This window comes from Haemaphysalis longicornis, unplaced genomic scaffold, assembly GCF_048455015.1.
Source record: "Haemaphysalis longicornis isolate Haplotype H1 unplaced genomic scaffold, Haemaphysalis longicornis Haplotype H1 scaffold_10, whole genome shotgun sequence".
NCBI lineage: Eukaryota > Metazoa > Arthropoda > Arachnida > Ixodida > Ixodidae > Haemaphysalis > Haemaphysalis longicornis.
The window spans coordinates 129,904,127-129,918,879 of record NW_027526204.1 but is presented as its reverse complement, the minus strand read 5'-3'; the positions used below and the strand labels follow the sequence as shown (position 1 = coordinate 129,918,879).

Genomic DNA, 14,753 nt, shown 5'->3' with positions numbered 1-14,753 from the left:
GCGACGGGAGATTAGAGAGGCCTGGGAAATCCATACCCGGAAACATGATTGCGTCAGCGCTCCGTCTGTTGCTCTTTCGGTGAAAGAATTTCACTTTCTTGGTGATACTGTAGATAAGGCGTGCTAGTTGCTACGATTGTGTTAGTAATGAAGATCACTGTACCTTCAGTTGTTATTTCTTTCCTCACGTGTCACTTTCTTTCCGTATTTATTGCCCGTTCAGTGACAATAAACTCAGTTGTTAGTCAGCGCCCTGTCTGTGTGCCCTTTCTGTAGTCCTGTTTCTAGCGCTGTTTTATAAGTCAATATTTTAAGGTGCGAAAAACCGTCGTTGCCCTATCAAAAAAATGACCGCCGCTATAATGAGTGAATAAATAGCACATTTCAGATCACACAAGATTTGTACCTTCGTCTCCTGTAGTAGGAGCCCAGTGCGCTACCACTGCGATATCTCCGCACGGTGTCAGTGGTGGAACAAAAGTTTTAGTTGTTCTTTTCTCCGTGGCAGGTAGGTATCCACTTAGGGGACTGACCAGGAATTGTAAGCTTTGAGGGCCTGCTGCACAAAACGCGTATAGACGTTTCCTAGTCAACACAGCCGAGCGACGCATGGCGCCATCTAGGGGCGTGCTTGAAGCTATGTCCACGTGCTTGTGGCCCTCAATTTAATCGCTTAGAACCGTTTGGTCTTGTTGTGTCGTAGTTCCGCTCCTGCGAAGCGGACATCCTAACCCAGGTTCAAATCCCGCTCCCGCTTTCTTTTTCATTTGCAAGGGTTAATCATATTTGAACATTAACACTTGTTATCACGCGTAGAATCTATTTATGGCATCTTTATGCCTTAAAAATAGATTTCGAGTATTTTCGTTGCCTTTTGGTCAGTTTCAGCTACTGCTTCTTGTACATTTTTTCGGGTTTTCCCCTTTTAGGTCGCTTTCAGCTATTTCGGTTAAATATTTTTCTACACCGTGATTTTTCAACCATTGCAGGTCCGTTTTGACTGTTATTTATTTCAGTTCGGGTGGTTCTGTATGCTTTAGGTACATTTATGCTGTGATATAACCCCCATAAGCAAGCTCGGGTGGCGTCTGGCTGTACTGACTAGGAAACGCATATACGCGCACAAAACTAAGATTTTAAAACGTAAATGTTGTACTATACGGCGGGCTGCGTGACACCTGAACGTGATGGGACGCGGGCCGAGCTGCTGCACGCCAGCCGCGCAGAACCAGGATTCCAGGAAAGCATTGGCGTGTGCCAGTCTGCTTGCTGAAGGAATTCGCTACATAAGACGAAGAAAGGAGAGCTAAGAAAGTTGCCAACACGGTGTAGCAGCACTCAAGGCGCCTGTCGAAGTAATGCGCGCCGAAAAACGACGAAGCGATAGCGAAGAAAGAGACCCAAATACGATGTACTTGAAAAAGTAGCCGATCAGTATCACCAGGCTTTCGCCTTTAAAAAGCACGTAGGTGGAATTAAGTGCCTGAGAATTTTGTGTGGGTGTGTGTGTGCGGGGGGGAGGTCACCCGGAAGTGAAAATGGACTTCGTCGAGAATGTCCGCCGTCTTGGACATTTCTCTGGCTTGTTCGGTGTGGTCCAGCCGGCACAACAGGGTTCACCAGTGTAAGTCCAGTGCAAGTACAGTGTAAGCTCAGTGTAAGTCCAGTGTAAGTCAAGTGTAAGCTCAGTGTGAGTACAGTGTAGGTCTAGTGTAAGTCCAGAGGCTACCCTTGTTCTCTCTTGTGCGCAGCGTTTTTTTTTTTTTACTGGTTTTGAATTTTTGCTCACCGTGAACCAACAGCAAGCCCAGCTTTCCACGGTAGTCACGAGTCTCTTTTGCACCAACGCTGCAGGCGGCGGAGAAGGGCAACCTTCGGGAGTTCGAGCGGCTGTTCACGGCAGACGAGAAGCGGCTCCAGTTCCGCGACAGCCGGGGCCGCGCCGCCGTGCACCACGCCGCGGCGCACAACCGCGTCAACATCCTCGACTTCATACTCAAGCACGACGGGGGTAAGGAAGAACCGCACTCACAGCGGCCTACGGGAGAGATACGTTTAACAGCGGAGATGTTGTAGGTCCAGCCTTTTCGTCCGCCTGCTGACGGTCGTGCGTCACGCACGGGTAGGAGCTGGTTCCCAGACCCACCGATAGAAGGCGCAGTGGTCTCGCAGGGGCGGGTTCCTCTCCTTCCCGCTACGGAAGTTAGAGGGGAGGGAACTTACCACCACTGACGTTTATGTACCGCGATTTCTTGCGGAAACCGTGTAAAATAAATAAATAAATAAATAAATAAATAAATAAATAAATAAATAAATAAATAAATAAATAAATAAATAAATAAATAAATAAATAAATAAATTGCGCGGCGGCAGTCATTACAAAGTGAGCGCCCGTTGACATTCGAGCCGACACAAGGGAACCACGGCTCCGCTGCTTCAGCCGATTTCGCTCTAACTGAACTTGGGCTGAATTTTCCTCATCTCGCTTCGCAATTGAAAGTACGCAGCTGGCTTCACGGTAGAGAGCACTTCTGGCTACAGGGTATAAGTTAAGAAAGTACAAAACTAAATCAGACTGTAGCACTCGGCCGCAATAACGGGGTTGTGGCTTAAACGAACGGCGTGGAATGCGTTCCTAATATTTTCAGTTTTACAAGAAGCTTCTTAGATAACTTTGCGGCAAAAAATTATAAACGCAATAATAAAGGGTAAAGGTAGCCCGATGAACAACTTTCAGAGTCTCAAAAACAAAAAGGGCAGCATGTATAGTCAGACGACTGAACTTTCACCGAGAGGTAAAAAAAAAATAGCTGGGAACTCTTAAACAGAATTCTCCTATGACTGAATTTTGAAATATACATGGACTAGCATGTGCGCCCTACCGCCATGTGTTAGATTTCTAAAGTGGTCATATATGCTACCAGCATCCTCATTATATTTAGGCTACGGTAACTTTTGATGCGGGGGATGCTTGATACCTGCCGCTTCCTATTTCTTCCTGGTTTTTAGAAATAAATCCCTTTTTACCGTGTTTTTCTTTCTTCCCCTGGCCAGAACAACGATTACACTTAATTCAGAAGAACAACCCCAAACGTACGCGAATAACGTGTTAACGGTTTAACGGTATACTTCCGGTGTAAAGCCCGTTCTACATGGAGCGAATTTCGCCTGCGAATTCGCAGTTGCGGCACTGCCCGTGCAGCAAAACAATTTATTTTCACGTTTTCACTGCTGCGACATATTGCCAAATGCTAAGCGGTGTTCACAAGAGAAGTTCGACTCTTCCAAACATCTGGAAAATCGCCACAGCAACGAGAATAAGTCATTTTGGTTCACGAGTGGCGCCGCAGCTGCGAATTCGCAAACGAAATTCGCCCCATGTAGAACGGGCTTAAGGCTCCTCTGTGCAGTTCCTAGCTCAGCCGATTGCACAATCTGCCGTTCACGATAGAGACAATCTTAGGACATCGGTCCCTATCACCACTTTCACAGAAGGCGGATGAAGCTCTCTCTTACTTTCTCAGTGCTTCCAGTGTAGTAAACGGGGTTTTCCGTTCCCTTTCGTCCTTCTTCCTTGTGCGGTACTACCGAATCTACATCGTCTTGCAGACAAAAAAAAATATCACAAACAACAAACACCCAGGTAAGCAAACGTGCTTAACAGAATAAGTATTTCAATGATCGAACGTGTTTTACGGAAACTATGGGTAAGTGCGTCGCAGTCTTCCTGCCTTAATAAACGAAATAAGTAAAGAACTTACAAACGGCTCTGCACGCAGACATTTTCATCGCGGCTCAAACGATCGGCGTGTGGTGCGTGTTTTTACAAGACGGTTTGTTTTTGCACCAACGCGTTGTTTTTACATCGATACCCGCATCAACTTGCTGTCAACGAATTTCGCAATGACTGCGGTGAAAGCGACCTGGCTTCGAAATTCTGCATCTGCACCCGTGTGAGAGAAATAGAGAGAGAGAGAGAGAGAAAAGACATAAAAAAAGAGAGAGAAAAAAAAGGAATGAATCGTGTTGACTCAAACGCTCGTCAGTTAGAACTTAACGGCGTAGATGCCAGCGCCCGTGACTATTCCGGCACACAGCCGCTGATCCACGGCTAAACGTGCGTTATGAGCGATTCCAGGTGCCTCCGTCTCGCTCGCGTCTGCAATTCTAATTCGGGCTTAACGCGTCGACGCTTTCCACGACCGCTGCGGATCCGTTTATAGAGCCGTGCCCTAACCTGTTCGGTGATTTCGCGAACACTTTGAAAAATGTCTCTGGGGGACCTAGACATGTTTTTTCGCATCGATGTTATCACCTCTTTTTATTTTTTCGAAGCCTATTCCTCCCTAGAACTGCAAAAAAAAAAAAAAAAGAAACTCTCACTATATTGCAAAAGCAATCACTGCAAGGCAAGTCCCCAAGCACTGGCCATGGATACGTCGGTACGTGATGGTATTTCTTAGAGAAAAGTAACCGTCCGCACGAGCCCATTACTCGCCGCTGCACTGCAAACTCATTTTCTTTTTCTTTTTTTTTATTCTTAGACACCCGTCATCCAGGAGGAAATTAGTAGACCCTACGGTTCTAACGCTGTTAATTTATAACAAATTTCTTCACGCCCTCGTGTGTTGCGAGAGCACGAGAAGTTAAATGAGAAACAACAGGTTGAAATAACGTTTCGTCAGTGTTTAGAGTCGTTTCATTTTCCCGTGAAACCCCGACGTTCGGCGGACGTGCTGATTCGGGGCCCTGGGGCTTGTGGTTGCAGCGGAAATAAACTACCACAGGTAAATTTATAGAGAAAAGATGGCATTTAGGCGAACCTAACTCACGATTTTCCACGACAGCTGTATTTACGCGAATCGGCAACTATATACTTCAAATCCCTTCGAAACCGCAGGCATGAATATCTTCAGAATTTTTTTACAACAGCGAAACTGTATACAGTTAACCCACACTGGCTCAAGCGTGCCCGGCGTCTCACAGCCAAAGTCTTTGCGGGAAAAATGGCGATTTTCTCATTCTAATTTCAATATACCGAAAAAAAAACGTACAGTGGAAATGACCGCTAAGACGACTCTATCGTTACACGAAATTTTATTTACCAGTCATACTTGGCTAGTTCAGCGTTCAGTTGTAAACAATTCGGAATTCGCTTCTCCTGTCAACCCTTGAGCTTGTGCGCGTCGAGTCTAGTTACCGGAAACGACTGCAGCTTCACTTTATTGAGTGCAGAACACTTTAGGGGCTCGCCTTGTCGTTGTAGCTCACTGTAACGCTCCAGGTCAGGCGACTGCCCGAATCAGGCGGCGCAGCGAGATAACGGACTGAAGTAGAGCCCGGCGTACCGTCGTAGTACGTCCCGCAGAGGCTTCGAGACCCAAGCGGTTTAAATAGTCATAAGCGTTCGGAACTTCCAAACGGCTGCCGCTTGCCCCCCTCCCCCCTTCTTCTATCCCCTATGTTTAGCGCTAAGAAAACTGCAGGTATACATTCGAGGCAAAACATATGTAAATAAGCGGCAGCACCCACGTTCATTTAGTTCGGCACGCTCGTTGGGTTGGTTTTTACGATAGTAAGCGAAAAAAAGTGGCAGTGCAACGCTGTCACGTTCGGGAGGAAAAGCAAGCACAAAAAGAACAGAACTCCCTCTGGTGCAGTTTCAGGCAGAGGCCGCGCGAGCACTGCGAGGGCGGGAAATTTGAATGGCATAGGGTGGTAGCAGTGAGCGGATAACGGCGCTGCAGCCCATTATGGCAAATCACTTCTCTGCACTTGCGACAGCTTTCACATTGAGTGGAACGGCTTTAATTTGTACCTTAATCTTCTACTAGGGGTAGTAGGGATGGGAACCAAAATGATATGCTTATGCAGGAAGGGTACAAATTCAAACAGGGGTAATATCTCAATGTGAAAAAAAGAAGAAGAAAGCGAGAAAAAAACATGAAACCTTGTAGCTTGTGGTAGGCACATGATGGTACAACTCAAACAAAAATATAATACATGTGCACAAGGGGTACAAATGAAACACACTCTTAAGTATTCAATGTGAAAATGTGTATTCCCAGTTCTATTCGGAAACAACTTGTGTAATAATCAGCATCTAAGACAACTCCACGCTTACGCCGAGTTTTACTTACTTGTCTTAGTTATTTAACAACAAAGTAGTTAACATTAACTAAATATTTCAATTGGGAATTAGGACAAAGTGGCATCAATTTTACACTCATGTACTCAGTACACAATCCGCTGCGCGTAACTGCTCATCAGTCAGAGTATACGATGAAGTACGTGGCCTTTACTTTTAGCTAGTACTTCACTGCTTGTATAGGAACAATCCTGCGTTAAAATTCACGCATTTTCGTGGCCTTAACGCCGCTTTCCTATAGAGGTTGCGGGCGAGGTCAACTGCGAAGCGGCTGCAAGACTTCTTTCCTTTCCCACGCCCTTTGTTTGGCGTACTTCCCCTCCGTGCGGAAGTCACCTCCTCTCGCAGACTCTTTTTCCTCCTCTTCGAGCTCCTAAGTAGCTTCGTCAATCGATGCAGTTCTGCCCTAAGGACGACCCGGCGAATAACTGCGCAGCGTGGTCGAAAGCTGGCGGGAGGAGTACGATTCAACCCACACAAGACCTCTAAAGAGCCTTAGAGAGAGAGAGAGAGAAAGAAAGAGAGAGAGAGAGAGAGAGAGGGAGAGAGAGAGAGAGAGAGAGAGAGAGAGAGAGAGAGAGAGAGAGAGTAAGAGAGAGAGAGACAGAGATAGAGAGAAAGAGTGAGAGATAAGGAGAGAGAGATAAGCAGAGAAAAAGAAAGAGAGAGACAGAGATAGAGAGAGGGAGAGAGACAGAAAGAGAGAGAGGCAAACAGAGAGACAGAGGCACAGAGAGAAACAGAGCGCGAAACAGAAAGAGAGAGAGAGAGAGACAGAGAGAGGGAGAGAGAGAGAACTCTTTAATGTAGGCTGGAGAGGTCAGCTCTGCTAGCGGCAGTGCTTGCTACGCCGGATCGGGATGAATACAATGCAGTGAGGCGGATGCGATAGATTGGGAAGCCACCAACTAGACAGAAAACAAAAGTTATATAAAAAGTGACACGCAATGAAATGCAAGAAACAAAACTCTAAATAAAGTTGAGCAAATGGTGGCCAGGAAGCACAAAGCGCCTAACAACAAAAAGGAGAAAAAAACGTACATGACGACGCAAACGCGAACAGACGTAGCCATGCACACAATGTAAGAACTACAAAATTTTCTCTTGTCTAGAACCCCACAAAAATCGAAGAGAGAGAGAGAGAAACAACATGTTTATTTCCGGCAAGTTCTGACGCGGCCTAAACGTCACGTCACGTTGGAAAAAATCGAAGCAAAGTTTTTGTCCGTAAAGATGAATCATTGTGGTTGACCCAGGGTCTAAGAAAGTGACGCAACTGAAGCCTTGCTCCACGTCGTGCACGAGAGAGGCAGCTACCTGCTGTTGCTCGCGCAACGACAAATACACAAGTGCTCGGCAGTTTCTCGCGAGCAAGTTTAGCCCTCTTCAGATTTCACGGCAGATCTATTGCCTTGGTTGTTATTTCGATACCTTTAGAAGCAGGAGCGGCTATTTTATTCTGATCGCTTTGGCCTGAAAAATAAAGAACTGTGGTTGGTTCCTCTGTCATAGGAATCAGTAAAACACGAAAGTGAAATGTGCAGCGAAATCTGCAGCTGAGCATGATTTTTGGGTCGGTGGCTGTCTTGTGGGTGTGCTTGGAGAACGACGTCCTGCTTGGAGAACGACGTCCATATGACGTCAGTGAAATGTGTGGATATCTCGGCACAAAAAACCTTCGTGTTGAGATATAACACCTGAGAACGAACAACCCTAATTAGAACGTACTCTTTAGTACTAAAGGTGACTTCCCCGCAAGAAGACCATATGTGCAGGGGTGCACCCTTTACAGGCCGCTTGCTTCGTTGTACTGGCGTCACTTCCGTGATGGATATGACTTCAGCGAAATCTTCGTGTATCCGGGAATAAAACACTTTTGTGTTAAAATAAAATATTGCGAGAAGGGATCTAACGCTTTTTATTACAACAGAAATGCGCGCAAAAATAGGTGCACACACATACGCCATCGCCCCGGTTTAAACTTAAAAAAAAAAAACGCAAGAGAAATGGACGACGCATCCGCTTCTAGGAAGGCCCGCACGGAGTTTCGTTTCTGGGACGAGATCACTCGCACCGAACGTCAAGCTACTCTGCGCTAAACTATGCTTCATATGCAGCTTATGTTTGCGCTACGGGGCGGTATTTTTTTGCTGTGTTATGAAACCGGAAAGAGAAGCCGGGGAGGAAAAAGAGCGATATCGAGAGTGTACCTAGATGCAGGCGAAAGAGTGAGTGCGTGTCCGGCTGCGCCAAAAGCGTTCTGCAAAGATCATGCAAAGTTGGAAGGAGAGCTTACTCTTGAGTAAAAACTACAAGTAAAGTAAATACACTTAAAACTGGATATAACGAAGTTGACAAGAATTTTAAATTTTTCGTTATATCCAGGTTTTTGTTGCATGCAAGTTTCGAGTTAAGGCTTGCGTGAATGAAGCAGAAAAGAAACCAGACTGCAAGACATCTGTAACGGTGAACTCCTAATTCATGGATGTATGTCAGTGGAAAATTGCATGATTTGTGCCTGCTGCTTTAACACGAGCTTAGGTACTACACAGTATTCCGAACAAACAAGGTCACATACCACCGTATGCGCAAACGTAATTGAAATATCCTTTTTTTCCTTTCGACACCTTTCGGTGCATTAACACGTACCAAGGACCAAACGTGTGCTGAAGGGCGCCTTTTTGGCAAACTTGAGGCTATTTGACGCACTCAAAATTATTGAGAGTTTGCTAGCTGGGATACCTTACTGGGCGGCGACTTTTTTCATTATGGCCGGCGGAGACGGCAGTTAAAATTTTGAGTTTGTCTTGACAAAACAAAAAATTTTGTTTTCTGGCAGCAGAACCGACACTACAGGTAGCAGCGGTGACGCACAACTACACGCAGACAGGGAGGCCTACCACCTAACAGGCACAGCGCTCATACATAGAAGCGCACATTAGTTTGTGGCGCGGGCGAAATTCGCTAATTTAGTGCAGTTATCTAGCTTATTCTTCAGAAAAATGCAAAAAAAAAATTACTCACCAACCTAGCGAAATCGTTACATGAAGGTTAACCACTGCAATGCCTTCGTTACATACAGGTCGTAAGAACATGGACTTCAATGTGGGTGGCCATAGGGAATTGAAAAACTTCGTTGAATCCAGGAATTCGTTACATCGGGGTTCGTTACATCCAGGTTTAACCGTAAACGGTACGGGCCGTACAGATGACGGTAGGATAGAGCCATCAGCTGCCGAGATTCGCATTTAAAGGTTTTGCTCCAGTTGATGCGTTAACGTAAAGACATGCTAAATTCGCTTTTCTTGCTATTTGAAGCATTCCGCAAAATAACGGCGGCGGAAAAACAGCCCAGTTGGGTGCGTGTATGCACAGTTGCGCTGCGGTACGTGGGGTAAGAAGTGTACTGTATTTTCTGCTTACGTGTCGCAAAAGCTTGAAGGAGCGCAGGGGCCATAATGTGCCACGTCATTCCCTTCTACATATGCTTTCTGTGAAGCCCTTCTCTGGCTGCTTTAAGTGTTATCGAGCCCTAAATTTCATAGAATCGAAGTGGGAACCAGTTTTGGACGCTAGAGAGGGGGAAAGACAGACACGGACGGCACTGGACGACAACGGACTTATTGGAAAAAAATACTGCCCTGGCTAAATACAAATTTCTTTCGCTTGCGCATGCGCATGCAAGGAGGCGAGCAAGGAAGAAACCATTCTCACACGCATCCGCTAAAAAAAAAAAAAATTCCCGCGCCTTCCCGCGAGGGAAACACGAGTAAATGCAGAGCATTGGGGGTCGTTAACGCCGCGTAAAGTCGCATTAGGGTGGGTAGTTGGGTCGTAGTTGCGTTGGTGTTGGTTTGGGGTAGAGAGAGGAGAGTAAAGTCGCGTTAGGGTGGAGCGAGCGTCAACCAAGGAAGGAAGGAAGGAGCAACGCAGTGACTGAAGCGCGAGCGACCGCTAGCCGCTTTATATTTGCAGCGCGCCCAGTAGAGGGAGAGCAGTGCGGGGGGGAGAGCGCGCATGCGGAAGCAGCGCGCGCCTTTCCACGCCCCACCGCGCTGCTATCACGCACCTGTTACGCCGAGACCGCGACGTAGCGAACGGGCTGACTACGACGCATGCGCGCGCCAGCTGCTGTTGAGAGAGAGGAGGGAAGGAGGAGAGGCGCACCTGCTGCGGACGCGGAGCTGTGGACGCCGTCCGACGCAGGAAGAGGCGAGGCTAAGAAATGCTCTGCATTTAAAAGCGATTTGTTTTTCTGTGATTACCCCAGAGGGTCACTGACACATTTTTCACCGTGTTTACATATCATGTAGGCTTCGATAATCTCTCGCTCCTGCTTTGTCGCACCTCGCCCCAGTATAGATTCGCTTTTCAGATCTGGACTACAAAGACATTGGCGTACATGCTCTGCCAAGGGTGAGCATATCTGCACATGCGCAAGCGAAAGAAATTTGTATTTACACAGGGGAGAATTTTTTCGAATAAATCAGTTGTAAGTCCAGGGCCGTCCGTGTCTGTCTTCTCCCCTCGTGTAGCGTTCAACACTGGTTCCTACTTCGAAAACTGTGAATTAACTGGCCCAGCTTTTCTACCTTAGTCATAGGCGTGGTAGCAATGAATTTCCAAACAAGCAAGAAAAAAAAAAAAAGATTGTTAAACCACTTTCTAGGTAACGTCTCTAGGTTAGAAAATACGAATTCCCACTTTTTCCTGTTACAGTGAAGTATTCAAAAAGGAACATATCCTATACCTATTTGAACGAATACACGAAGAGCAAGAAAATAACGCTGGAACCACCATTAATTGAGAGATCATCACTACAGGCCGTAGTGCCAATAAGGACTTTAACAGGTTATTTTCAGGGTGAAGCGAATATTTTTTTAGCTCAAAATAAGACCAGTTTTCGAGTTAAACTTCCATCTGCATATCACTGTCTACTCCATATTCTGAAATTTCACTTTTCTGAGCGCCAAGTACTGTTTTCCGCTCCTACACAACATGGAGGCAATGGTTAAACGGACCCAAAGCAGTCTCCTAACCTTCCAGAACTCCTGGAAAGGATAGCCGAACATAACGGTATCGAGTGGGTTTGTTCGCACGTAATAATGCGTAGGAAGTACTTTCATCTTTGAAGCCACAGAACTAAAGCCTCAAGCTACAATCCTCACGCGTTTCTTTTTTACTCGAAGCAAAGGTTTTCGCCGTCTTGGAACCCTAAGGATCTCGCCGATGGCACTCAGCATGAAGCCACCGAAAGAAAGGCCAGGAAATTGCTCCGCCGCCTTGCACTCGCGTTGCTGTCCACGAAGATTGCTCGCTTTCACAACGCAACACACCTTTCCGGCGCGTTGCTGTATCGCCCTCTGTCCTAGCAGCCGATCGAATATGTCCGACCAACGCACGTGGAAAGCGTCGGCTTCGTTTTGGCACGAGGCAGAGAAAATAAACATTTTGGGCCAGCTGGCGCAGCCAGGTCGGTGATGATCAGCACAAAGTGCCTTCAATAACGTTCGGCATGAATATGCCGGTCCTTCAGGGAGGAGGAGGCTATTGCTGGCATACCGCTTATAAGCAAACGCGTTTCTTCCCGTATTACGTAACGCGAAAGGAAGATCCAGGTACGATTACCTAACCGGTTTCCGCATCACGTCACCCATCTGGAGAAGCCAGTAAGCGAGCTATGGAGCCACGGCTGTTGCCTACCACATGTTGTTTTCACGGAGCTACGGAAGTGTTGTCACTAGACCTGTGCTCCAAGAATTTATGTTCCTGAAGGGCTTTACAAAGGGGCCACAAATAAAAAAATACAACTTTCTTTAGTTCATGAGAATTAGTATTTGGTACCTCCCTCGGCTCCATTCAAGCCACAAGAGACGCTTTCTCAACCGAAATGGCGCAAGAAATATTGAAGAACTTTCAAACTTTGAGGCACCATGGTGTACCACGGGCAGGAGGGGCGTAATATGGGCCAGGGCTAAAAACATAGTTATCGGTGTGTTAACTACACCTCACGATTCAAGTACTATACTCGGTTACAACTTAAGAACGGCACCACCTCATGTAGCGTATCACTCCGCCAAAGCGCCGGACCCGTGACGCCAGTGCGCGCGCGTTTTGAAAGGGGTTTGCTATGAATGCGTGATATCGTCTGCCTTGTCTCACACAGTTTGTTTGTCGTCACTGGAGTCGTTAATAAGCACATTAAGTCCAAAAAATCACGGGAACGGCTCACGCCATGTTCAAAATATTCCCAGTAACGCCCTAGTTGCGCCGCGCGGGGAAACATCCGGCTACGGTGATAAGGCACAGCGGCAACTTCTGGTGCCGTTCTTAAGTTGTCGCCGAGTGGAATGGAACGAGAGGCACCACTGCAGTGCCCAGGGGTGGTATTCTCGAGTTTTGTCCCTTTTGCGTCCCTTTCAAAAGTGTCTCTTTTAGCGAGCCGTGATTGGCTAAAAGCAAACAACCGGAAGTGACGTAATGCAAGCGCGGCAAACCTACTGCCAACGCTTACTGCTTAACCGGAAGTACGTCACGATGAAAAGGACGCAAAAGGGACGTTTACAAAAGGGACAGTCACGAGAATACCGCCCCAGATCTGTTTCTTGGCGGGAACTTCGGTCGGCAGTGTCCAATGGCACAAACGAGATTATGGGACGTTATACAAAAATCGCGTATCATTGTTATAGAGAAAAAGCAGTTCTCTTATAGAACAAAACGTGGCTTTTGTCTTCGTGGCCCCTGCCATGTGAAGTGTGTATGACTCAAGCGTAAATGCTATCGAGTTGAGAGCTTGGAAGAACACATTCCGTCTGGGGTGTTTCACCAATGATTTTCTACTTCCATTGTGTGAGCGACAAGGAGAAAGGAGCACTGAGGGGCCCACTGCAACAAGTACGCGTCCAGATAACGTCGTCTGGCCATGACAGCACAGGCGCCGCTACGCTACACGCTGCACGTGCCATGCGCCGTATCTCATTAGCGCGGATTGGAGCAGTCCTTGAGGGATCTGGTGCGGACAATGGAAGAAAAGGGCCATTCAATGAAAGGAGGGCAAATAGGCTGGCCCAGCTAATTGCTTTTGCCTGGTTCTGCGGGTATAGAAGTGAATATAAGAGGGAGATTTTTAGAGGCGGATGACCATGTTAAGGAATAACAGTTTTTTGTTGTTTAAACTTTGGTAGATATAATTCGGACATGCGTAGTTACCTCATCCTGTCGACTGCGCCAGTAACGATATTGGTAACACAGTTCAATACTAGAACGGCTGCTTTCATAACAAAAGGTCGACGCATACAGTCGTTTTCAAAAGTTTCTAGGCCTCGAGTAATTCAAAATACAAAGTCACTTCTCCGGTGATGCTAAAATATTTCATTCTCTAAAGCTGTGAAAAGCAGCTGATTTCAACTTTCATAAATTTGCTCAGTCAAATTTGAGCGTAAACATTTTGCTTTGAATTTCGTGAGGTTGATAAAATTTTGGTGAGGCCTGTATTTTTTTTGCAAAGGCTTATGTAAGCCGAAGGTAAGTTCCACAAGCCGTCAATGAAACCAGAAGACCATGGACACCGTTATTCAGGGTACAGCCCGCTTAAGTAAAGCGTAAAACAATTAGATATAAATCTGAAAATATAATTTTGAATCTTTTGGTTGATAGAGACTAAATAATAACTTTTTTCCAGTACTGACGTGAAGGGGGATGACTGCGCTTTGTAACCACGCTATTAGTACTCCCGATAAAAAGGACTGACGCTATTTTTTTTTTTTGCCCGCATTACGCGCCCCGCGTAAAAGCCACAAAAGTTGGCCAGCTTCTCGAACGGCCTTCGGCGCACGGAAACGTCGTCTAGGGTTCAACTGTACACCGAAATTCACCTCTTCGGCCAAGAGGCGGCAATAAAAGCGGGTTAAAGACGTACTCGTTCTGATTCCTGCTTGCCGCGTAGACCTATCAAAATACAGTTCGGGGAACTGGGAATTTCGTAGTGTGGATTAGAAACATTGCGGACACGTTCTATATTGTGTGACAGACACCGGGTTGTTGTTGGGTTAACTTTTATTTCACGTGTAACCCCATCAGCTTGGCTGACACAAAGAAAGGACGAAAGACACGCGTTGCCTCGGTTCCGCTAAAGACTTATCTTCGACGCCCGAGATAAAGGCCATCCTTACTGGAATCCTGGCTCCACGCCGAGGCAGCGCTTATATTGCACAAAGTTTTGGGGATAGCTTGATCAAAGTTGTTTCAAAATGGCCTTAGGAAGCGAAGGAAGAAGCGAAAGAAAAAGTAGATGTGAGAGAAACCTGGCAGCAACTTATACGAAAGCCCCACCCTGGCATTTTTAAGGAAGCTCTTCCGAGTTCCCTTTTTCCGCTTCAATCTTAGTTAGTAGACGGATCCACGACACCATGGGAAGTTGCAACTGCAGCATGAAATCCGGTAAAGCGTAGGCTTTGCTTCCTATAGGTGGTCTTACTTACAATACCCTCGTTCAGTTCTTTCTTTGTTTCTGTAGTACGTCCCATAAGAATCGAACAGGTTAGCTTTTTTTCCCCAGCCGAATAGCAAGCAAAAGAAAACTTGGGTCTGAGATAAGACGCTTAAG

At 46.4% G+C, this 14,753-nt stretch overlaps 2 protein-coding genes across 3 annotated transcripts in view; one reads left to right on the top strand and one right to left on the bottom strand.

Moving 5' to 3' along the window:
* Trpa1 (Transient receptor potential cation channel A1) overlaps window positions 1-14,753 on the top strand; it is a 221,924-nt gene that overhangs the window by 94,435 nt on the left and 112,736 nt on the right. The window contains exon 2 of the mRNA XM_077690748.1: window positions 1,855-2,011. Coding sequence (XP_077546874.1) covers window positions 1,855-2,011 — 157 coding nt within the window. The remainder of the gene's footprint in view (window positions 1-1,854; window positions 2,012-14,753) is intronic.
* The window catches only part of LOC144159336 (GILT-like protein 1), a 239,541-nt gene that overhangs the window by 165,041 nt on the left and 59,747 nt on the right, over window positions 1-14,753 (bottom strand). The gene's annotated exons all lie outside the window — the stretch shown is intronic.